Here is a 25,296-nt window from a genome sequence, read left to right as displayed (position 1 = left end):
AAAATTAAACAAAGGTTGTAGTTACTTAAAACGCTTCATCAATCTTCATTTTATAGGTTTTTTGTCAAAACAGTGCATTAAATTAATTAATTATCAGCATCGACTTAGTGTTTTTGAAAAATCCAGCAAGGCAATCACCAGGAAGTATTTCAACCAAAGTGACATCGATTCCAAACGGTTTTATGGATGTTTACGCCGTAACCCATCTAGTAAGTTTTGACAGGAAACAATCGAAAAGGGAAAAAGAAACACATCTCGAAACGAACGGTTCATTATCTGCGCGCAGACTGGATTACATTTTAGAAATAAACAAAACGTCCCGAGGGATATAAATACACGTTTACACGACAGCGAGACATTCACAACTCGCCCGCACACTCCACTTTTTATCCCGAAGAGTCGAGAATGAATGCCTGCTCACTTTTCCTGTTATTTGTTGTTAATGAGGTCGGGGATGCAGACAAACATGGAAAACTGGAAAATGTATACAAACTGTGTTTGATTGTCGCGCTACTGATGGTCATAATGATGTATTTGTGAAAACTGTAATTTTGTCTAAGAGCAAAACGACAATGAAAGATTTACTCCGACGCTTACAAACCACCACGTTTAAGGAACATAACCAGTTTTTTTGCGCTTGTACAACATCCAATTAGAAGTAATTTGCAGGAAATAGCGTAGTTTATTAAAACGCTTTGAAAGTTCCATTGATGGCTTATTAAAATGCTAATTTATGCGGTCGTTGCGAAAATCTAAAAACTAGCTAAAGTAAATGAAGAGATGTAAAAGAAGCGGTGAAACGGCACGATTATGTCTGCCTTTGGACTTGTTCATTATATTTTATACCCCAATATTTTTGAATCAAAAACCGGGTACGTTTACCGCGGAGCTTAAATAACACGAATCCTCTTTAACCATCCGTAACTTCCCATTATCACCATTTACTCCGAAACGCTGTACAAATTGCAATAATCAAGAATTAAACTGCACAACCCACACTCTTCCACCCCGAACGGCAACATAAAAACATTAAAACCGATCGGCTAATCCGAGACTCAGAGGAACGAAACAATAAAAAGGCGATTTTAGAATTAAAACACAACCATTAAAATGGAAATTGCCTATTAATAATTGTGCCATAACCATAACGGAGAACAGTTAAAACAAAATTTTTGAATGGAGGAATGCGTTTAAACCGTTACCGCGAAGAGAAGAGAATGACTCCGGAGAGTTTGTAAGAATCTATACGAACGCTAATCAGTTCCAATTATGTATTGCACGCGTAAATGTACGATCATACTAGACTTTGAAGCGGAAATTTCGTCCGTCTGGTTTGCGACCACATCAAATGAGGCCACGACAAAGGCAAACTGTAAATAAAAGAGACCAATTTAAAAACAGATTGTTTATAACTTTGGGTTAGCCCAAGATCAGGCCAAATAGATACAGATTGTTTTCTTTTTAGTTGACTTTAAAGTTATAGAAACATCTTTTGCCAATTTAGATGTTTTCTACTACATTTAAGCAGGTTAAATGATCTGATTTTGGAATGTCACAATGTAAACTTGAACAGGAAGATTGATTTAGGCATATGTATTTACAAATCCGAAGAGGTCATTCTTTCTAGTAATTTGGATAAGGATTTTAAAATTTGTATTCCTACAAAATATAGGGTAGTTTCTGATTGGTCAAAAAAGCAGCTTTCAGCTTGCTGCTTTTTGTTGATCAATAAAAAACTACGCACAGTGCTGCAATTTAAGCAAATGATTCTCCCTTATTTCTAAGTTGCATACTGATCAGTTTTTTGTTTGTGTTCTTTAGCTTCCATTTCGCTCCATTTACGCTCCATCCCCACTGATTAAACCAAATTAACACAAATTTAATTTTAGTAGTACTAAGGCATTTTCGGACTCAACTGTCTGCTTAAAATCCAATTCTCTAGGCATGGTATAGGTTTGGTCGTTTAACCCTGACTCACCCTGTATAATAATGAAAATTTGACTTTTTATACTTAATGAGTGTTAAGTACCACATAGTAAGTATTAGTTATAATTGTGTTACTTACTAAAGTGAGTAACCCAAGATTAGCCATTCTAGTTAAAGGTGTAATTGTCTTGGACATGAAATCACGTACATTAAAAATACAGAGTATTCTCCAGTCTTCTACCATTAGAAAAATAGGAGGAAATGTCTTAATTAATCTTTAAAAAATTCACTGTTAACTGTTTTTAAAGATTGTAGTTGAAATGCTGTGTTTTCTGTTCATTTATTCTGTTCAATAATATTGAAAACAGTATTGGATAAGTTTTTTTTAGATTTTCTAATATAGTCAGTAATAAACCATAACACCCTGTATTGTATGTATGATAATTTTGTAGGTGTAAAACTTGCTTAACGTAAACTATTCAGAGAAAGATAAATTTTTTGCCAAATTTAAGAGCCTGTATTTCTGAAAAGTATCAGCCGAATTTAATAACCAAAAAAGGTTTTCAAAGGCTGTTTCTTCTAGAATCAGGACCGTAATTAATTTTGCCTCAAAAGTGATTTCTTTAAGAGATATATAGAGTGTTCTATTTAAAATATTTGGTAGGAACTTCAGGTACTTACGGTGATACCTCAAACGTGAAAATATTTTAGATGTGGAAGCTCCGACGCAAATCCTAAACCCTGAAATTTATCTATTACAGTTTTTGAAATATCGACCGCGGTAGTTCCCGGTGGGACACTCTGTATAGAGTTTTGAAAACTTTAAAATTTTAAATTTTTGTCAATATTATGTACTATGTAGCTGTTAAAATGTAAAGTAATCAAATATGGCGTCAACTATTGAAAATATTCCTAATTAAGAATATCTAGAACATTAGCAACACTACGAATAAATAACTATTTGACACATTAGTTAAATACATTATTAGTTTATGTCGAAAGTCAGGGTAAATTGAAATGACGGAATCACGTACTAGAAAGATTTTCTATTACATTATTACAACATTTCTTTTTACTTTGATTTTTGCCATAAGTTTCATTTTAACACAGATACAAGGCATATTGAATCAATTTTGTATTTTAACGTTTGTGTAAACGAAAAATGAACTGTAATCGTAAAGAGCAGGTCATAATCAAAAATGTCATGTTCCTGTTTATAATTTTTATATTTAAAATGAAAGGTATTTAGCATTTGCAGATTATGAACATTTTACATAAGATAGTGGCCACTGTATGGGCAATTCTCTTTTTTGAAGACGGTTGAAACACCACCGACAATTGCACTGTTTAAAAAATGCAATATTTTTCTATTTCTGTAGTACCTAATAAATGAGCTTCCCTATTAATTAACATACATTAATATTCTGGAAATTTCAAAATTATACATAATAATATAAATTATGTATAATAAGACGAAACAACTATTAGAAATCAATGCTCCTGCCCAAAATCAAGCATAACTTTGTGACATGTGTCAGTGTACCAAAACGGATGTGATGTCATTGAAAAGTTGGTCACGTAACCAACAGGAAGTCTGATAAAATCTTGTAACCAACTCGTAAATGACGTCACATTCATTTTGGTACACTGACACATGTCACTTACCAAGTTTATTTCCCTTCTTTATATAGAGCATTGATTTGCAATAGTTCTATTTTCTTATTATGTTATTTCTTTGTATAATTTTGAAATTTTTATATACCTACTTGTATTTTCTACCGACATATATTTTGAATGTTCCTGATAATTCTTAATTAAAATTGCGTAAGATATCGAGGAGAGAACCATTGCAAATCAATGGTCTTGACAAAAACAGAGACAAAAGTTTCGTAAGTAACATTTGTCAATCTGTCGCAACGAATGTGACGTAATTTGCCACATGATCACAAGATATCTATGATATTTTGTGGTAAAGTTGTCATGTGACCAACTATTGAATGACGCCATATCTGTTTTAGTACACATGTCCTTGGAAAGCTTCCATCTTTACCAGGAGCATTGATTTGCAATCGATTTTTCATTTGAGATAGACAGTAGAATGGAAAACTTTCATAATCATCCCGTTTCTACGAAAGCAAAACGGCTGAACCAATTCTGTCAACGACATCTTTTGTCCGGAAAACAATTCATTTTTCTTATTTTCATTTAGCAGAGTGTGTGTGTTTAGAATCCTCAGTAATATCGGTTACAGAGACAACTGCCGATTTTATTTTTCAAAATTGAAAATTTTGACTGTATATTCACAATACATTTATCAATGTCTCTTACATGTTAAAAATTATAAAAATTCATACAACACACACGAAAGCATCCATTAACATCATACGAGAGCCAAAGGGAATATATATACGGACTTTTGTAGAATTCATAAATTGAAAACTGGGATATCTTATTACGGTCCTAAATTCTTCAATCTGTTGCCATCTCACATAAAATTGTTACCTTTTCTGCAATTTAAAACAAAAATTAAAGAATATTTGATTGTTAAATCATTCTATTCTATCAATGAATTTCTTATTAATGACTTTTCTGATTTTTTTCATTAATGACTTTTCTTTAGCTATAAGTATTCACATAAATGAAGCATTATATAGATTTAATATTTTTATATTATCAAATTCATTGACTATGACGTGTGTAAACCTTTTGTGTAAGCACGAGTAAATTTTGTTTGTTTTGTTTGTTTGTTTGTTATAAGATTATTTTGTTAAATTTAGCACTTTTCAGAGCTTAGAAATAATAGTTGTGCAAATCCTAAAATTAAGTAGAAATTTATGTTATACTATTTGGTGGTTTGCAGACCCAAATTAACCTGAAAAATTAAATGTTTTAAAAGCATCTTCTGCTCAGATTGTGGCTCATATAAAAATACATCAGAACGTGTTTCAACAGTGAGTTAGTTTTATCAACAAAACTGTGATTCAGAATGTCCACTATTTTATTAAGGTAATTTGTTGACTGATATAAATACTGCTCGCGTTAACCATCCACCGATTACGACGCCTTTAACTTTATTTATCTGTTCTGGTATTTACGACCGGATGGCCCAGATAAAACTCCAATAACAATAAAACCGCGCAATCTGGAAATAATATTAATGAAAAACTATTAAACAGAGAGAAGGAAGATTACGAATAATGAAAAAAAAAACGGACCGCGCTTACGGGAACGCTTTATTACGACGAGGCGTGGTTTTTGAAACATGTTGGGATGTAGTGTGAGGTCATCGGTCGAGGTTTGTTAACGGGAAGTTGAATGTTCTCTAAAGTCATTTGGCTAAGGCTATTTACTAGCGGAAAGTGGCCGTGCCTAAGAAACATAAAAATGCGACCGTAAAACTTCTGCACCAAATCCCTCGCATGTCCCGCGAAAATTTCGATCCAAATTAAAAACCATCGGCCTGTTCCGAGCTCTTTGTTTTTATTCAAATTAGGCGCAGTTTGAAGGATCGGCTTTATTTATATTTAACTACACCCCCGTGCTCAGAAACGCTAATGTGCCACCGTAAAGTTAGTTTTTAGGATCGCTAGAACAATGCTAGGTTAGGTATTAACTGCTGACTATCCCTACATAAAAGTGGGGGAGTGAGGAAGAACACTCACGCATATTTGTTACGACAATATTGACGAGCGGGGGTTGAAAATTCTTTAGGAGCACTTTTAAATATAAAAACTTTTTCTAAGAACACTCCCTAGGGGTTCTACTGTTATAAAAAAATTGATTAGAAATATAAGAAAAACATAAATTACTTCGGCTTAAACTGTGTTCATAACGAAACAACAACTAAAACGTTTTTCGTTTGTATTGCAACTGAATTACATCACAACTAGATATTGATTTACCGCCAAAAAAAAACGTTAAAAGTGTTAACTTATAAGTTACTATAAGAGAGTAGGTTTCGAAAGTATCCTTATTAAATTTGAAGCGCCTATAATGAACGGATTAATTTGTTGCATCTGTGACGACATTCCAATTCAAACATCACGATTTTCAATTCTTTAAACTGCACCAAGTGTCGAAACTGAGTAGGAAAAAACAACAGGAAATCGCTCCCATACCTAATACAGGATTTAGTTCGCTTGTTGCGGCGTTTTTAGACAACACGCCAGTCACGTAAAAGTTATACTTTCTGTCATGTTTTTACGGCGTGGCGAACATACATTTCAAACTCAATATGGTGGAGATGTAAACGGATAGGACTAGAGATATCCTGTTTGGGATGACTGCATGCTAGGGTACAGGTGGCGCCATTTACATGATGGAAAAAGGTTGCATATCAAGGAACTGAACAAAGTATGTCAGTTGGCCAAATATATGAATTATTACAGTGAATAATGTTGTAGGAATCAAGCAATTTAAGGGATTTATTAAGTAAAGTGTAGTAAATGTCCAGAACTACGCAATGAAAAACTTCAAACTCTTTCAAAAAAGAAGGAAACCCAACATGTTTCCAGCGCAGAATCGTGTAATCTTCAGGGGCTAGAAAAACTTCTGTCTCACAAAATTAACTTAGTTACCTTACCAACTAGAAAACCTACCTAATATTAGGGAATGTAAGTCATTGATAAGGAGTAAAACATTAGAAACACCTGTTTGTTGGAAAATTTAACTTTAAATTAATAAGAAATCAGGAAAAAAATTAAGACTAAGGTTAAATGAAGACCAACCAAAGTTACCTTATAGTGGAGAATAAATTTTCAATATGTATATTACATATCAATATAACTAGAAAATTTGACAAATCCGGCTTTTAAAGGGTTTGTGGAGTCACGGTGCTACACGGATAATAAAGGTTTGGATTCGACTTCTCGATGAGGGTCGAAAAAAAAAATACATCAATATTAAAATATAAAATAAAAGTGGCATATGACCGTAAAAATAAAATTAAGAAGTGCAATCGGTCAACCTAGATGTATAAAGAAAACATCTGATGCTCAAAGTTAGGAGTGCTTAAAGTAAACAAACAAATAAATTAGGTTAATCAACAAAATACAGAGAGATAACAAATGAAATGTTAAAACACGGGGGAGACAACCTACAAAAAGAAATATTAACTCTCTTCAGAAACATCAGAAAGAGGGCCAGAAAACAATCCCGGACAATTATCGTGGAATAACACTTCTCAACAGCATCCTCAAAGCCTTCACTAGGACTCTGTTAAAGGAAATCAACAAAACTGTAGAAATTCGCGATGAACAGCAAGATTTTCGAAAAAACAGGTTTTCCATTGATGACCTATCTTCATTGTGAAGCAAATAACAGAAAAATTTCTAGAGTTCAATAAAACAGCTTATATGTGCGATTGGCGGACATCATTGAAATAATGTGAGAAAATGAAGTGAACAAGATATTAATAAAACTAATACACTAGATCAATAACCACTGCCGGACTAGTATAAAACGGAAAAACACTACTCGACAGAATCAGAAGCGCGAAAACCTTAGACAACGGAACGAGATACAGGACATAGGAAGGTGGGTAAGACAGAGAAGAAAATACTGGAATAAACACGTAAACAGAATGGAAGACAACAGAGTTGTAAAAATCGCAAAAACAAACAATCCTTTCGAAAAACGAACCCAAGGCAGACCTCCAAAACGCTGGAAAGAGTGCTGGACATCAACGTAAGAGGTATAATAGGACAAAACAGGCATCAGCCATATTAGAAAGAAAGAAGAAGAAGAACAAAATAAAAGTTAAATAAAAAAACTAAGTACAATCGCAAAAAAAAAACGGAAATGAATAATATACAGGGGAAAAATTCTAGAGTATATTTTTTTCTAACCCTTGTACATACATGATACATTCTTGATCCGAATTAAGAAATAGATAGATAGATAGAAGCAAATGGTAACTACTTAGCCTACAAGCTAAACCTTGGATAATTTGAGTAATTGTTTTGCTATTATATGACTATAATCCTGAAATGGGTGGGCTTTATGCCCACAACAAAATGCCTGTTTTTATTATTGTTTTATGTTTTAAAAATTAACAAAATGGGTTTTTCATTACAAATCCTAATAACAAAAATGTATCATTTAGTCCGTTTGGAATCTCACCATTTTGCTTGGCTACCCAACCCTCATCACACTTACCGTTTGCTGTATGTCGATAATGTACAGGGTGTCTCAAATTGGATGGTTTTACTGTGTATCTCCAAAAGTAGCAAAGGTAGAGCAGAAAATATGACAATTTGGAACCCCTTTCGTATTTTCTTTTGAGACGCAGAAAAACTACAAATGGCTTTTCCTGGAAAATTTTACGTAAAATCCACGTATCTAATCCGTTTCTTTCAGTATTTTCCTCAATCGGCAATATCTCTTCAATTTGGTACACTCTTTGTAGACTTTTATACTATTAGAATGGGCTTTCCAACAATATGGCAAGACTGGTTGGTTGATTTATTGGTTGGGCCGCTAGAGAGCGTCAAATAAGATAAATTTATTTAATTTTTTTTTTAATGTTTTATTCAATCGTGTTTAACTTGCTTATTTGGTCCACACTATATAAACTTTTGAACGTTAATAGATAGCCAAAGAAATCGGCTCTGGTTGATAGGTTTTAAACCGTTTGGCCGCTAAACGGTTTCAAACTTAACCAACTTATCTCTCATTCTTGAAAATCGAACCAACTGAAAACAGTTTTCAAACTTCTAAAGACATTATGAACCTCCTGTCTTACTTTCAAGACTCAGCAGACAGTTTGGAAGACACGGATAAAATAAAACATATTGTTATATTTGGATTATACGTTACATTTTCTAAGGAAAATACCAAAATAGGAGGGAGGATCCAAATTGTCATATTTTCAAAATTTTCTTGTAGCTCATAAATGGGAACAGTTGTGGGAAGTACGTCTACTCTTGCTAGTTTTGGAGATACCCCGTAAAACCGTCAAATTTCAGACACACTGGACAGTTATTATTATTTCAAACACCCTAAGGAACTTAACTTGGAAAATAAAAAATATAATAGTATTGAAATGTTCCTAAATTATCAACAAAACCTAATATTTCAAGGTTTAAATTTTCATTTACCTAAAAAAGAATTTCCAAAAATGACTGCAAGCCAATTCTGTGACTAGACGAGATTCAAAGATAAGCAGTATTTTACATGTCTTAATGCACCATTAGCAATAAATATTTACGAGATTTTTAGAAACTGTGAAAATTTCAATAGCTGCTTATGTATTTTATAGTTTTTTAATTATTAAACAGGTTTGAAAATCCTTAAAACAGAAACTACAAACTTTACCGTTAATCATTTAACTCCACAGTAATATAATACAGTATAGATAATAAAACGATCAACAGTTACACACTTTTCTAAATTGTCTTATAACATTTGTTAATTGTTTGCAAACTGGTTTTGTGATTTAGTTTTTCAGGAAAGCGATTACTTTTTAATTAAAGTTAAACAGAATTGAAAACCGTTGGTCTAGACATTAAATTCCTGTCCAAAACTTCGTTCCAACCAAGCTATTTGCGTCTTAACTCGAAAGACCTTTTATAGTTTCCATTAGACGTTAAACTCGGAAAGATAATGAAAGGCGGATCCTAAATTAGTCCCCGAGTAAATTCGTCCCAATCATCGCCGTTAAAGGAAAAGATACAGTTAAATCTGCTTAAAGCAATTTTCCGAGCATTATGTCTCGACCCAAAAGCAAACCTTAAATTATTCATCAAAAGGCCGTACACCAAACCATCGATTTTTGTTATTATAGTAAATTCGTAACGACGTTTGCCGCTCTTTGAAACTACGCCTCACGAATATTTACGTTCGAAAATTTAAAGGGAACGACGACTGCTTTTATGTTCTTATAGCTTAATGTCATCCCGAAGCATTATGTGAGCACAAAGGTTCTCGTATTTACCATCAAAATTTTATTAGTCACTCGTCCTGGCACTTTGAGCTTTGAACGACACCGGTCTCAGTTTATTACGTTTTTTTCAAAAGTTTGTCAATAAGGAATATTAATAAATTCGAGGACAACACTGAAATATTGAAATATCTCTCAAAAAATAAATGAGTAGTATATTATTTTTTAAGGAGCACGTGCTATTGGCTGTTATTTCCAAAGATGAAAATTCAAATGCTTTTAGTGTGGAGCTTTCATGAGAGTAATGCCGTTTGAAATTTGTACAAAAATGGAATCTGCGTGATTTGTGTTTTTAACTGTGGCTTGTGTCCTGTTTTCAGTAAAAAAGTGTCCTAACTTTGATTTGAAAATTTTAAATCCGCGAACAAATTGACTCTAACCAACTTATGGGAAGAGAAGGAGATTTTTCTATTATCAAACACTTTTTAGGGAGTATCTCCTTTAAGAGAGATTGATCACCATCACCACTAAAACATGTAGCCAATTTATTTTTTTATCAAAAAGTAGTACAATTTAAAACATAAACGTGTCAAGTTGTACACTATTTTACAGGATTTTTCATCTATTTGGTGTGGTGAAAATGTCAGACCTCTATTAGTTGAACCGTTTTCAAAAAAATAGCAAAAAAGTGCTCAAAATTTGACGCCCTCTAGAGCCCAAACGTTAAAAGTTAACGGAGTGTAATCAATGCCAGTTTACAGGCCTATTTTTTAGCTACTTATAACCCTGTAAGAGTTTTAGTAAATGTTGCAAATAAACGAGTTTTTCCACTACTAACATGACAAACATTATTGACCGATTAGTAACTTGAGCAATTAGTTTTCTCTACCTTAATGGTCATTGTAGAGGTCAAAATAGTAATTTACGACCGGGAAATGGGTTATTAAAGTACAAGTAACGAGTCGAGTCCGGAATTTCTAGACAAGTACTTGCATTTCACGGAAGAGTATCGTAAATCGTTTTTTCTACGACCCCTATAGAAAATCAATTTTTTTTCCCTCATTTGAGAGATGAAAGTATCACTTTTACTACCTAGGAAGTGAAAGTGTGAGCAGAGAGACTGAAAGTATTTTCCTCCCTAGGGAGGAAAAGTGCTACCAGTAAAAGTCACACTTTCTAAGGACAGTTTGTCACTTTCTTGACAAATTGACAAACATACCTTTAGTAACAACCCCCTTTTTGCTTTTTTTCCATAAAACATAACATTGGTCGTAGAAAAAATTAGATGCGCAAGTGGTAATAGTTATTTAATTCTTAGTTTTTTTTTTGTGATTTCACACACCCCTATACATTTTGGACACCAACTGTTAAATAGGTTGCTAACAACAGTACACATACATACTCAGGTAGAAAGTGTTTGATTTCTGTCGAGATATTAGGTAGTTCGCCGAGACGAAGTCCACGTGAACTTTATCTCGAGACAGAAATTAAACTTTCCACTGTGGTTTGTATACTATTTTATTTTCAACCAACCAATTTTACAAAATTTATCAGAATCTTGTCAAACTTAAATCGTTTAGTTGAAATATTGATTGCTAATAGTCTCTAACAATAAGGTAGTATCGGTGTACGAGTAGTTATGACTTCAACAAACAGGGCCAAAATCACGCAATCTATGAAAGTTGTTTGAAAAACATAAACGAGTCCACCTGTCATTTTTCACGTGTACAACTGTCATTTGTAAAGTAACAACTTTTATGTTAGGCGTGCCAAAAAAAACTAAAAATTTTAATATTTTTTTATATAAACATAAGTGGTAAAAAAATTCTGCAGGAAAACTGAAAAGTTTTACTTACAACGCCATTGTTAGCTCCTAATGAACTATGTATCTCAGATCTTGAGGAGCCGATCAATTCGAAACGTGGGACACTATGACATCATCTTCTCTTCTATAGTGTCTATTGTGTTAAAACAGGGTGAATTTGTTATGATGTCAATGATATCCTGATGAACTAAACACGCGTGTAAAATGAACAATCAAAAATTCAGGTTTGTATTTGACGATTTAAAATAACTTAAAAACTAATTTCTGTTGGAAAAATCTAAAAAAACACATGACTATTAATGCCAAAACTGTTCATATAATGAAGCAAATAATCATTATTATCTGACAGTCAGTCTTTTTTAGCATCTTAATAAATCCTTTTTCTACTGCAAAACCTCTTGAAGAATCTGGAAACTAGTTGCAACAATTGACTTTTTAAAATGTTTGGTTTCTTTCGAAAAACTGTTTTAACATTCCTTCTTGAATTGGTTAAAGTTAATAGAAGCTTCATAAAAGCCAAATTATTAGTAAAGTCTTCAAACTTCAAACAAAATAAGTATTTTTTAATGTTTTTGTCTCAATCTTATTTACCTTATTCAGTTATCTAAACACTTCAAGTTAAAACCATAATTGTATTATCAAAATGTACTTTTTTAAATTAATCATTTTGTTGGGTTTTCTGAAAATTTGACTTTTGTGATATTTGAAATGAACAATTCAATTACTAATTTTCTTAATGAATTTTGGTGTAGAACTGGCCAATCACAAAACTAGTCCAGTAATTAATACATTTGCAAATTTTTGGTTGTAGTACATTTTCCTTTTTGTGTCTAGTTATTTTTAAGCTTGGCATACAAATTATCTTCTTCCGACTTACAAGATGTTATAAAAGATCATTATCAACATTAACTGACGTGAATACCATAAGATTTCCTTGTTCAACAACGTTCTAAATATACCGGCACAGTTACTTAAAGGCCATCATAACAGAAATCAATATTTTTAAGGCTTTTAAGTTCGCTTTGACGAAGAAGGAAATTGCTTAGTGCTTTTCGTAATTTATTATGTCGGGGAGGTCGTTCAAAATGACACGACAACGCGTTTCCCAAACGTGCATTAAACGACTTATTAAGCGGAACGGTAATGGAGTTTAATTTTGGAAATTTTCTGGCTTTGTTTCGGCCAAAAAAACTGAAAACTTGTCTGTCACGTTGCCCGGTGTGTATTTAGTGAAATGTTCCCGACAATTTGTAGATAAATCCTGAAACGTCTAGACTAGACGTTCTTAATTAACTTCTCAAATGTATTTTTAAGTATTGCTCCGAATTAATGGGTGACTGGTAGTGACAAAACTAAAGGTGATAAATCTAGTTAAAAATACGACTTATTTATGAAATGAGGCGAAATATTCATGTTGCACAAAGTGGTTATGACAAATTTAGGTCACTGGACGAAGGAAAGCTTTTTAAGGTCTGCACTCGAACCTTATTGCAAATTATTTCAGAAAAATAAATGTTGTTTCACGAATCACTGGTGATTGTTTACTTCAATCCAAAATTACTCAATTAAAATTTAATTTTCTACAGCGCTTATGTTCATTTATGTTTGTAATAATAATTGCACACAAAAAGAAAGTTATTTGCAAAAAATTTTGTTTGGTTTTAAACCAGAAATTGGTTTAGGCAAGACCTGCAACTTACTAAAAGCAAGGATTTTAACTTTAGTTCTTCTATTTAATGTTGTTTGTAGTTAAACTTATGTGTAGTATCTGGATGTTGTTGATATGATGCTACTATTACAGGGTAATTCAAAAAGTTCAAAATTTTAAAGTTTAAATTGGGGCAACCTTGCACGATTTAAAACCAATCGAAAACTCCATTAAATAAAAATCATAACCTATACTAACCTAGTAAATACTCGTCAAATTTACAACTTTTGTCATACTTGACATCATCGTTTAAGGTTTCTAAAAAGTCAAGTTTCAGTAACTTTTAAAAATGCTTCTTTTGTTAATTTTCAGCAAAATTGGCTTTGTCAGTTAGAATTGAGAATATGAAAATATTAAATTTATAATAATTAGATTGATATTAATTAGATATACACAAATGTGATTTTGGAAATAAATTATAGAATAGGCAAAGTTGCATTTTGGTACCGTTTTTAGTAGCAAAAACGAAATTTAAAAAAATATTAAAAGTTTAATGGTTTTCAGATTCAAAATAAACAATAAAAGCATTATTAAAAATTAAAATTGTATTTCAAAAAAATTCTCAAAATTACTTCAAATAAAGTTTTTAGAAAAAAATTTTTTTCTTTGTCAAAAATAAATTGCTTAGATAGTTAATTGAATCAGATTCATTTAGTTGTAGTTTTTTCTCTCACTTCTTTAATAATGTATTTTCCTCACCAATCAATTGATCTTTTTCGGTTAGCGCTTTATATTTATCATAAAATAAACGTTTTGTTTCGTTTCCTGAGTTTCAGTGGATAAAATAAACGAATTTCAAAACAACAGCAATTTTTACTTCCTTTCTAAACATTGAGATATTTTCATAGTCTTTTATTAGGATTAGGTCCTCATTGAAACTATTTAATGAATACAGAAATGAAGTTGAACTTAAAGAACCCTAATTTGAGTGAACTCTAAGAAAATACTGAGTCTGAGATGTGTATATTTTTTTCTTAAAATCCATGGGCATAGAATAAGGCGTAAATCTAAACTCAGTACAAACTACGACTTACAATTTACACAAATGCCTCATATGTGGACTTACCAAAATGTTAATTCTGATTAACTCTTGCCTAGATTATTTTACTTGATTCCTACATCGTTAAGTCCCACTATACAGGCATCAAAATGCAAATCTTGATAGAAAGTCTTCAAACAACGTATATTAAGGCGCATATTTACCCGAGTTTAGTAAGTTAAAGACCGGTTTAGTGATGTGGTCACAGCATGGCAAACCGCCCCAATGGGGCGTAACCATACCGCAACTATTTAATTAAGCCTCATAAAAACCGGCTTTTTTCGTGACCGGGTAATGCAATATATCCTGCTTAAAGCTGTGACAATTTAATTGTTCTCGCATTAGCAGAACAAACTGCGGATCTGTTGACACTCCGCCGTGCGTAAAATTATGTTAATTGCCGTTTACCGTCGGCGTCGTTTTCGATTTGACGAAAAATCAGGCCGCATAATATAATAATCTTGTTTGTTTTGTAAAATTCCTTGTCGAAATCATGAATGGTTTCATTCATAATCGATTAGAGGCAAAATTTTAATCGAATCTAACTGTTTCAGGTCACGACTACTACTTCATTTCCACGTCCACATCGGACGATCTACACCGAAGGATAGGAGGGAGGTGCACTACACATAACATGAAGATCGTTTTCAAAGTGTGGGGACCTCCATCCCAAACACCCACTCAACCTCCAACTCAGTCACCACCACGACCCACATGGTATGTTTTTTTTTCTTATTGATGTCAAAACAGGTTGAATTCGTTCAGTTCAACGTTTGTTTGTGGACGCTCGATTGTGACCTCAAAGTGACGTAATTTGACAGTTAATCAAGTTGTCAAATTGCAAAACAAGTGAGGTCTCTTACAGCCGTATGTACCACCAGCTTAAAATTAATTTAAGTTTAGACTGTGAATTTTCAATAGCATTCACTACAACTGAAACCTTGAAATAACTGTGGGTGCATACTCAAAGCATTGTTTTTCAATTATTGAACTCAACTTTTGTCTTTTGTCAACTTAACATTTGAAACACAAATAACAGACATAAAATGCTGTTAAAAAATGTCTCGTTGAATACGAGGGGTAAACCGTTGGGGCATTATGATGTACAACCTTTAGGAATTAATGGACATTACAATCGTATTTTGAAAATTATTAATAGTTTTGGGAAAGTCTAAATTATATTATATAAAAAATCATAAAATAATTTTTTCCATACACCATTCAAGTTTAAACATAAATAAAGTTTGGTAATTTCAATGAATTCCGTTGGAATACAGTGAAAAATTATGAATTTTGTAATTTTACTTTTAAAAATTTTCACGTTCTCTAGCGACAAAACCGTACCCCTAACCCATCAACTTTTATACGTCAATAGAAAGCTTATTTCATTGGCTATCCATTGGCATATAAAAGTGTATACAAAGTGTTGCAAATAAGCTAGTTATTGACGATTGAACGGAAGAATGCACCAACAAAGTCATGAAAAAATTAATCAATTTTGACACCCTCTAGCGGCCAAACCGTCTAACCTATCCATTCAAATTGGGAGACTGTTAGAAAGCTCATTTCATTGGTTGTCCATTGACGTATAAAACACTACTAAAAATGGTGAAAATAAACGAGTTATTGAAGATTGAACAAAAGGGTGCACGAAAAAAGTCATAAAAAAATAGTCAACTTTGACGCTCTCTAGCGGCCAAACCGTCTAACATATCCATCCATGTTGGGAACTTTTTAGAAAGGTGATTTTCCATTGGCTTTCGATTGACGTATAAAACTCTAACGCAAAAATAGTGCAATTATGCGGGTTTTTGAATATTAAACAAAAGGATACACCAAAAAAAATGGTCAAAGTTGACGCCCTCTAGTGGCTAAACGGTACTACTAACCAACCGACTTTTCTACGTCAATGAAAAGCTCATTTCATTGGCTGTCCATCGACATATAAAAGTATATACAAAGTGTTAGAAGTACGCGTGCTATTTACGGTTTACAAACAGGGTGCCCCAGAAACACTTTTTGACTGGTTAGGGCTAATTTGACCCTGGAAAATTAAGAAAACATGGTTACATGAGCTACTTATTAGGTCTACTACGATGTAATCGTAATGCATACAAATTTTTTGAAAAACCGATTTTGCAAATGACAATTTTCGTAAGGGTCAAATTTGCCTGAAACACCACAACTATGCCAATGGGTTTTGCGTTATGTTGGCCACTTAGTGCAAGCGAAAATCGACTTTAATGAATTTATTTCTACAGTTTTGCTACGGCTCTAAATTTAACACTCACTGTGCTAGGTTTGTGCCAAATATCAGGGGCGTACCTGACTGATTTAAAAAAAAGTCCCTCAAAGAAGTTAGAGTGGTTACCGTCAAGAAAAACGTTTAGTTATATTTGGAGCCCTCTGGCGGCCAAACGAAGCACCCTATCAACACAAACGGCCATATTTTTAGAGCGCCCATTATATTTTCTATCCATTGACATAAAAGTCTATACAAAATGTTGCAAATAAACGAGTTGTTTGACAGTTTTGACTAAATTTGACAGCTACTACTTTAACCTTCAATAACTCGATCATTTTGAAAGTTACAGGGTGCTTCAACATACCAATTTAACCATCCTGTATAATATATTTTATCGTTTTTCTTCACCCACTCTTAGAACAAACCTTGTACATCACGACAAAACACAAAAACCAAGAAAAAAATGTTCCTTGATATGCATAAATTAAAATTATTGTTTTGTAGACTGAAAATATAAAATTTCACATAGAACGGTAAATATCTCAGAAACGGATACAGAAAAGTGTATGACACTAATGAATTTGACGTAGAATCCAAAAATGCAATAATATACAAGGTGTCCCGTTTCAACTAAGCAGCAGTTGATGATCTACTTCCGGTTAAATCGTTGCACGCATATTTTCTTATTTTTACTTTTTTTTAATTAAAAACGGTTTTTTAGATTCTCCAGTCGTGGTAATTCAGAAAATTAGTGGGTATTGTTAGGTTAGGTTAGTTATTGGGAGTTATTAGGAATTACTGGGCATTACAAGGAATTAGTAGACATTATTAGCATATTAGGAATTAGTGTACAAAATTGTACTCAGCACTTTACCCCTCGCTTGAATACATCCAGGAAACTCGTTTGTGATCTAATAAAACAGCTCAGAATACCAATACATAATAGAATTCGCATTTTATAGGTAATTTTCTTTGCCGTCGCGAATAATGTTGTAATTTCTGCCTGACCAAGCATGAATTGCTAAAAGAACACAAGTAAAACCAGGGACTTTTACTTTCTAGCCAACAGGAATCACACTCTAATCAACTTAAGGGAATCAAACAATATGTTTCATGTTTTTTTTAACTCCTCCATTTGTTTTACTAGGGAAATTAGGTTGGCTGATTTGTACGGGGAGTTAATTTGAATGTTTTTTTTTCGTACCGGTTTTCCCCCGTTGTTTAGTTGAGTAAATGATATAGCAAAACTGAGGAGGAAATTTCGCTCAAGGTTTACTAGTAATTAGGGGTTTCGTTTGAAAAAAACTAGGTTAATTTTACGGAAAGTTACACAGGAAGTTTGCTTTTTAAGCATCTTCAGAAAATGCAGATACACTTAATATTCTACTATAAAGTTGCCAAACTGCAGTACGTTAAACACACGCAAAAAAAATTGGTCAAAAATAGTTTGAAAAGTAAATGTATGTCATAACTTGCTGAAGATATTTTAAAATATCTGTAACATTTAAATTCCTGAAGATATTTATATAAAATAATGTCAAAATTTCTAACATGACATTTTAGGTCTGGTTTTCCAATTGGATTATCTTCTTAATATCTTGCCGTTTTACAATTAATTGGAAAAACATGCAAAACTGCATTCTAAACATTTCTATGTATGCTTTTGAGTTAAAAATAGTTTGGAAAGCTGACGTTTCTGAACTTGTAAAAATAGATTTTAAAAAAATACCTACTAAAAGGAGAAAGTTGAAAATGGTTTACAACCCTTGAAAGACTAAAATGCTAAAATATCACCTTCAAATAACCTGCAAAACCTAAACTTGCTGAAGATGCTTTTCAAGCTTTAAACAAATGTCTAGAAAGCTGGGATGCGTTTTAGTTGCAAGTGAAAATCTTCAAAAGTACCCAAAATTCATCTTTATATGCTTCTAAACATAGCTAAAAGAATGTTTTTATATACAAAACCTGATCCATTTTTCTAAAATGTTTTTACAGGATTTAGAAAGAAAATTTAGTTTTTGTCCACTATTATACTTGATTGAAAATGTCTAACCTACGTCAAATGAATCTCTTTTTTGGAGCTTTTCATACAAATACTGAATTTTTAACATTAAAAAGTTAAATGTAACAGCTTGATTAAAGGTATACATTTATTTTTTAAGTGAAAAAGCCAAATTCAATTACATTAGCTACAAAAAACAAAATTGTCATAATATGAATTGTGATGACAGACGAAAGTGAAAAAATTACATTACATAACAAACTAAAACACTGTTTAATGAAATAGTTAATAACAAAACAAATAACTGATTAAAATCACGCAACTAATGACTGAAAGTGAAATATTTTTTGTAGATTATTAGATCAGGAAGCAAATTAGGCCACATACCGATATGGTCATTTATTCATATTGCTATAGTAATCAGTTCTTGGTATTTTTTTGTCAAGGTAAATTACCGTTCTGTAAATAAGACTTCAATAATAAAATTACCAACTTTCAGTCTAGCACAATATTACATATTGCTTCGGGTCTATTCAAACTGTAAATGTTACGATGTGTTATTGATTCTATCGTGGCTTTAAATAATTGAACAGTATTGTGATTGAATCTGCGCAATAACGTACCACATCGTTAAGCTTTTTTTCTACACTTTTTGATGCAGTTTGACCTATTACCTAAAAAAATCCACAAAATGAGGGAGCTCAAATTGTCGTTTTACCAAAACAAAAAAAATCTTCGACAAACTTTCGAAATTTTGAATTTTTTTTTTAATATTGCTATGCTTATTGATAGTAGTAATTATACTATGCAATAATTCTGATAAGTATTAATAACTCATATGGCTCTATTTTGTGAAATTGTTGTTCGCCTGGAAAAGCAGAAATTTCCAAGTTTGCGATATCAAATTCTATTTACTTTCATAAAATTAGCATTTTTACTCTACAACATCTAATTTCAATGCAAAAAATTAAAACACAAGCCGGCCCAAAATTGTAAGATATTTCAAATATCCCTTTCAAAAATGTTGCAAATCAATTGTATACGACACTAGGTATTTAGGAAAAGCCCTTTGAACTTAATTGATCCGTGATGTTCGCTCAAATACGGGATTGTAACAATTTTTTCCTAATTTCCTGTAAAGCTATAGTTTGGCATTTGGCAAGAACATAGGTTGAAATAACTGCCTATTATTCCAAACTGACTCAACAGCATTTTGAGTTTGATTTCATAATTTGCCTCTCTTCATACACAAAAGGCTTCAAGTATACCCATACACAAAAATCTGGAGGATTAAAATTCGAACTCTGTGCTGGTGATGATATTTGGCTTTCCCGACCAATTCAACGATTCGGATTATTTTTTTTCAAGTTATTTCTCAGTTGCAATGAGAAATGAGCTCTCCATCCTCCAAGAAGATGACAAATTGCAATCATGTATAGCACCGAATACTTTAATTGCAAATATTTCGAAAACGGTTGATTAACTAAGTATTTTGTTCAGAAAGTATTGGATAACAGATATACTCGGTTGTTGTGTAAAAAAGTTAAAGCGATTTTAAAGCAAATCATTTATTGTAAATTGCGCCCTCTACAAGCTGGCTTGAATAACTGAGTAGATAATCACATTTGGCACCCTCAGAAATCTTGGAATACCTAATTTTAGCAAAAAACGCCAATTTACCATTACTTATGGGACACCCTGTATAGGAGGAGCAGAGCTTGTACCATTTGGCCACTAGATGACGTTGAAATTTGTTGTTTGATCATGTTCGTCATGTTCTCCTTCTTTTCTGATGCTGATAGAATTTAATTCCTCTCTAAAATATGTTGACCTTTCATATCTTCTATCAATACTCCTTTTAAAATTCCTGAGCAATTAGCCAGTTCAATGGGTTCAACATGTTTTTCAACATCTTTTTCTCTCTTTTCTGACTCAGTGCGTTTGTAAACTGAAACTAGGATAATGATGATGGACTTGAAATTGCCATATTTTGTCATCATTAGACTATTTTATCGTAAATCAAGTTAATTCATATTTGAATTATATGAAAAATTTGAAAACCTGAAAATCTGAATTGCATTGCAATGGTTGCATTTTGCATTTTAAAACAGCAACAAATTTAGGGACATTGTTGGATTTATTGAGTCTAAAAAGAACAGTTTGGCAACGCCAACATAAATAATTACGTTTTTGTATAAATTTAAAAACTAGTGTTCAATGGTTTTATGAGTTATTTTAGAACCCCTCTCAGGATGACACTTAATAGCTGAATTATTTGATGAGTTATGTTCAAAGTACATTTAGAAGACTTTTAAGTCAAATCTTTTAGAAATTTAAATTTGCATAAAAATTAATTAACAGGGAGTTCAAAAGAAAATTCTGAACCTCTAAGTCAATTTTTATCATTGTTTCATGGGTTAGATACTTTTTAAATATCAGGTAAATATTAAAATATTCAATTTAAAATATTTAAAACCATGACTACTGTCATATTGGACACTTGTTGAAGAGATGGGAGAAGGCCCCTAAATAACGAATTAAAAATGGCCTGTGGTGACTAGTGGTCCTGACGTCATAGTATGATCCGGCAGACTACGCTACTATGCTAAAAAATACTATATGACGTCAAAATTACGCCACGATACATGGCGAACGAAACTTTAAATATTTATTAACAAGTTATGTTTAATTTTATAGTAAAGATACTTTGGATTCACTTTTTTTTAGACCTTGCTTAATCATATTGATTTTAAAAAAATGGAAAATTTCCCATTATTTTATATGTATATAATACAATTATTATGTGACACTTTCTAATGATTTCTATTTTCCTCAGGATGTCGATAACACCATCAAGGCCTACACCGCCTACAACCCTATCGACGACAAGCAGAAGTACCGCATCAACGACGAAAAAATCGAAGGCCTACAACAAACACCCCAACGAAGTGGTGAAGAGCGAAGAACTAACATTTGGCACGTCGACCGCGTCTGCGCTCCTATCGAACGCTATACTGGTGTGCGTGGCCATCTTGGGAGCGATGCGATGAAATGCCTCTCTCATGGTTTTTTCTTCTGTTTTTTTTTTGGTGATAATTTAGTGTACGTAGCGCGCGAAACTGACACACACAAACATCAGCTAGTGAATGTTTTTTAGTCGTGATTCCCGTTGTTGTTGTTGTCCCTCACAAACAGTAATCCCCTCCCCACCTATTTCACCGTGTTCATTTGTAACCGAATTGTATTTTGTACCCCCCAGTGGACAATTGTATATATAGTTAAATGTGAACGTGGGTTAAACCCAACAGATATCCGTGCTGAGCTCTGAAAGAGCGCAAGGGGTACGAACGAATCGTCCATAAGTATATAAAATAAATTATATATAAATATTGTATGTAACGTGGCCCCGCAAAATATGTTACACAAATACTAAACAAAATAATTGTTCACTAAATAGGCACTAAGAAACAAATGACCCTATATATTTATACGTAAATGTGCACCCCTTCACAAGCTTTTAACGGCTTTATCTGGGGTGGGTTTCTTTTTTCGTAAAATGTGGGCCTAAACGCTGATGAAAAAACCCCTTACGAATCGATGATAATATACTGTGTACAGTTGCGTGTAGGAATATTGAAATCGATCTAAACTCTTTCTCTCTCTATATATGTTCAATTTAATTTAGAGGGTGATTTTGTTTCTATTGTCGGCTGGAATATGTTTGTTGGTTAAATGTGAAACGGCTACAGGGCAGCTTTTTTACTACAGAAAAGATTAGATATTGTTTTCTATGTGATATTAAGCTTTAATTCAGATATTCAATCAAGTAAAGCGCAGAGAACACTCCCAGTACACAAACAAAGTTAAAATGGTTGCAAGTAAACGAAAAACTAAATTTTACTATAAATGCACTTTGTATGGTTATGATAAGGGTCTATTAATTATTTAATTCCAAATATTTAGTCGATTTCTGTATGTATAGCTTTTACAGTTTCTGAGATATTAAGCTTAAATATGGAACACAACTAGTTTCTTAAAGGCTACATCGTTCAGCATTATGACTGATGTCATTCTTATTTACAGTGTATTTTGGTTTTTTTTCTCCTTCAAGTATTTTCGTGATGTATTCCTCTGTAAAATCCACATTCCTTGACCTCAATTTGCAATTTTTTTGGTATTAATGTTTTCGTTCCTGACTTGCAAAAGAAGTAGAAATAACGTCTCTTTTAACTGCAAAACTGAGCTGAATTTGGAACGTTATTTCTAATTCAATGGAAATATATGCAATTTAAAAACGGTGCAGACACTAAGAATTCAACAGATGAAGGTTCTAAATTGAACCAAAAATTACAGGAAAAATTTCTTACCCTTCAGTGGCGCACTACAAAAAAAGATTGGAGGATTAAACCGAAAGAGAGTACCACAGAGAAAACTACCAGTAAATAAAATTAACTGTAACTTTGTATAGGCAGTGTATAATTTGAAATATTTTTTTGTCAACTCAGTATACACCAGGTATGGAAATTTCAAAATTACCTATTGAAAATCAAGGGTAGTACACTGCGAGCGTTTGCCAACTAATAATCCTAACAAAGATAGCCAATTAAGCGGATGTGACGTAATTTGATAATTGGTCACAATTATTTTCTTCTTCTATTGCCCTATCCGATTACGGACGTTGGCTATCATCATGGCTATGCGGATCTTATTGGCTGCGCATCGGAACAGTTCAGTAGATGTTGCTCCAAACCATTTTCGAAGGTTATCCAGCCATGAAGTTCTTCTTCTTCCAGACCCTCGTCGTCCATCAACTTTTCTTTGGATTATGTTTTGGAGAATTCTGTATTTTTTATTTCTCATGATATGGCTCAAATACTCTTATTTTTTACGCTTCCCAATATGAATGATTTCAGGCTCACATCCCATTCTTCGGAGTACTTATTCGTTTTGTAATTCTTTCTATCCAAGAGATTCTACGAATTCTTCTGAAAATCCACATTTCAAAAGCTTGCAGCTTTTTTTCCATAGCGTCTGACAGCGTCCAAGCCTCCACACCGTACAGAGTGTATCTAACACATGACTATTCTCTTCTTTAGAGCCAGATTCAGATCTCGACCTGACAGGAGCGGTCTCATCTGCATAAACGTACTTCTTGCTATTTCAATTCTATGTGTTACATCTCCTGTGAGTGATCCCAGCCCCGTTCAACGTGCGGCCGAGATAAGTGGAACTTTGCTTTCCTCTCAACTGGCTTTATATACACGCTACCTGGTTGGACTGGATTTTTACTAATCACCATATATTTGGTCTTATTGACATTTAAATTCAGCCCGTACTCCTCACTAGTTTGGTTGAAACTGTCTAACAACTCTTGTAGTCCCTGTATACTGTCCGATAACAAGACGGTGTCATCAGCATATCGGATATTATTGATGATTTCACGTTCTCTAATGCTTCGATTTGTGTTTTTTAGAGCATCCTTGAAAACGCTGTCTGAATAACGATTGAACAGGAGCGGCGACAGTATGCAACTCTGTCGTACACCTCTTTTGATGTTAATGTAATCTGTCTGCCTATTTTCAACTCTGACTGTAGCTTTTTGGCCCCAGTAGAGGTTAGTAGGATAATTCTGATGTCTTTTCTATCCAGTCCAATTATTTTCTAGTTTGGATAATTACTAACTGTAAAATGACATCGACAGAGTGACAAATGTCAGTTACAGGTTTTTTCCATCTTTCTCAAGACCGTTGATTGGTAATAGTTCTCTTTTTACAGTGGTTTCTTATGGTTTGAAATAATCACTATCCTATAGAATGTGGTTTTAGTATTCATGTTAAAATGAAAACGAAGGTTTATGATATTTACAGGGTGATTGAGCTACTAAAGTAGCGCCTCTAACCATCTGCAATTTTTGCAAGTACAAGACTGCAAGTACTTTTCATGCAACACACGGTATATCAATGTTGAATCGATTTTTTTTATTTCACAAATTTGCTTTATTTGTTCAGTAACTTTTCAATTTAAATATTTTAAATAGCATAGTCTCCTCATCATTTTAGATAGCGTTTTCCTAATAATCTTTTATTAGGAAGTATTATTGTTGATTTTAAAATGTTTTATTTACTTAAATTATTTTTTAACGGTTTAGCAACATTTGTTGACTGACCTTTTGATTCAATAAGATGGCATTCTACTCATCCTGTATAAACGTTTATTCCGATTTACAGGGTGTTAAAGATCTAATGTCTCTAAAATTTACTAACCAAGTAAAATAAAGATTTTTCCATTTTTTCACTCAGCGCAGTGTAAAAACTGGAATTTCATTGGAGTGATTTGATATAGCTTTGAAAAAAGCACTCTCCTTTTTCCGCTTAACATTTAATGGCGAGTATAATAAACACACTAAAGACATGACAGTCCTCTTTCTGTCTTTCTCTTTCGTCACTTGGAGCTTTGCTAAACCTTTTCTTATATTTAAGAATCATTTAACTTTCAAAAACACTTTGAACTCTACTGAATATAGACATTTCGTAGTAAAATCATCCTGTATAATCAAAAAACATGGTTATACGCCATCGCCAGCAACAATTTGCTTCATGAAATAACAGGTAATTTGTCTTTCCAGACTGAAAATCGATGACAAGACAAAAAACCGGTCCTTTCAGGAATACA

The 25,296-nt window shown here is 32.9% G+C and overlaps 1 protein-coding gene and 1 long non-coding RNA gene across 6 annotated transcripts in view; one reads left to right on the top strand and one right to left on the bottom strand.

Moving 5' to 3' along the window:
* The window catches only part of Ephrin (ephrin), a 416,945-nt gene extending 394,245 nt beyond the window's left edge, over nt 1-22,700 (top strand). For all 5 annotated transcript variants that reach the window (XM_081996239.1, XM_081996238.1, XM_081996236.1 and 2 more), the window contains 2 exons: nt 14,932-15,094; nt 21,461-22,700. In XM_081996239.1, the coding sequence (XP_081852365.1) occupies nt 14,932-15,094; nt 21,461-21,674 (377 nt within the window). In that variant the 3' untranslated portion in view covers nt 21,675-22,700. The remainder of the gene's footprint in view (nt 1-14,931; nt 15,095-21,460) is intronic.
* A 379-nt stretch (nt 22,701-23,079) lies between these two features.
* LOC145740644 (uncharacterized) lies at nt 23,080-24,089 on the bottom strand. Its single transcript, XR_014181495.1, has 2 exons — nt 23,746-24,089; nt 23,080-23,306 (listed from the first exon to the last, which is right to left on the bottom strand). It is a non-coding gene; the product is annotated as an uncharacterized LOC145740644 (long non-coding RNA).
* Nucleotides 24,090-25,296: the final 1,207 nt, after the last annotated feature.

Source organism: Ips typographus, linkage group LG2 (genome assembly GCF_016097725.1).
Source record: "Ips typographus isolate SLU linkage group LG2, UJ_Ityp_2.0, whole genome shotgun sequence".
Taxonomy (NCBI): Eukaryota; Metazoa; Arthropoda; class Insecta; order Coleoptera; family Curculionidae; genus Ips; species Ips typographus.
This window is presented reverse-complemented; position numbering and strand designations above follow the sequence as displayed.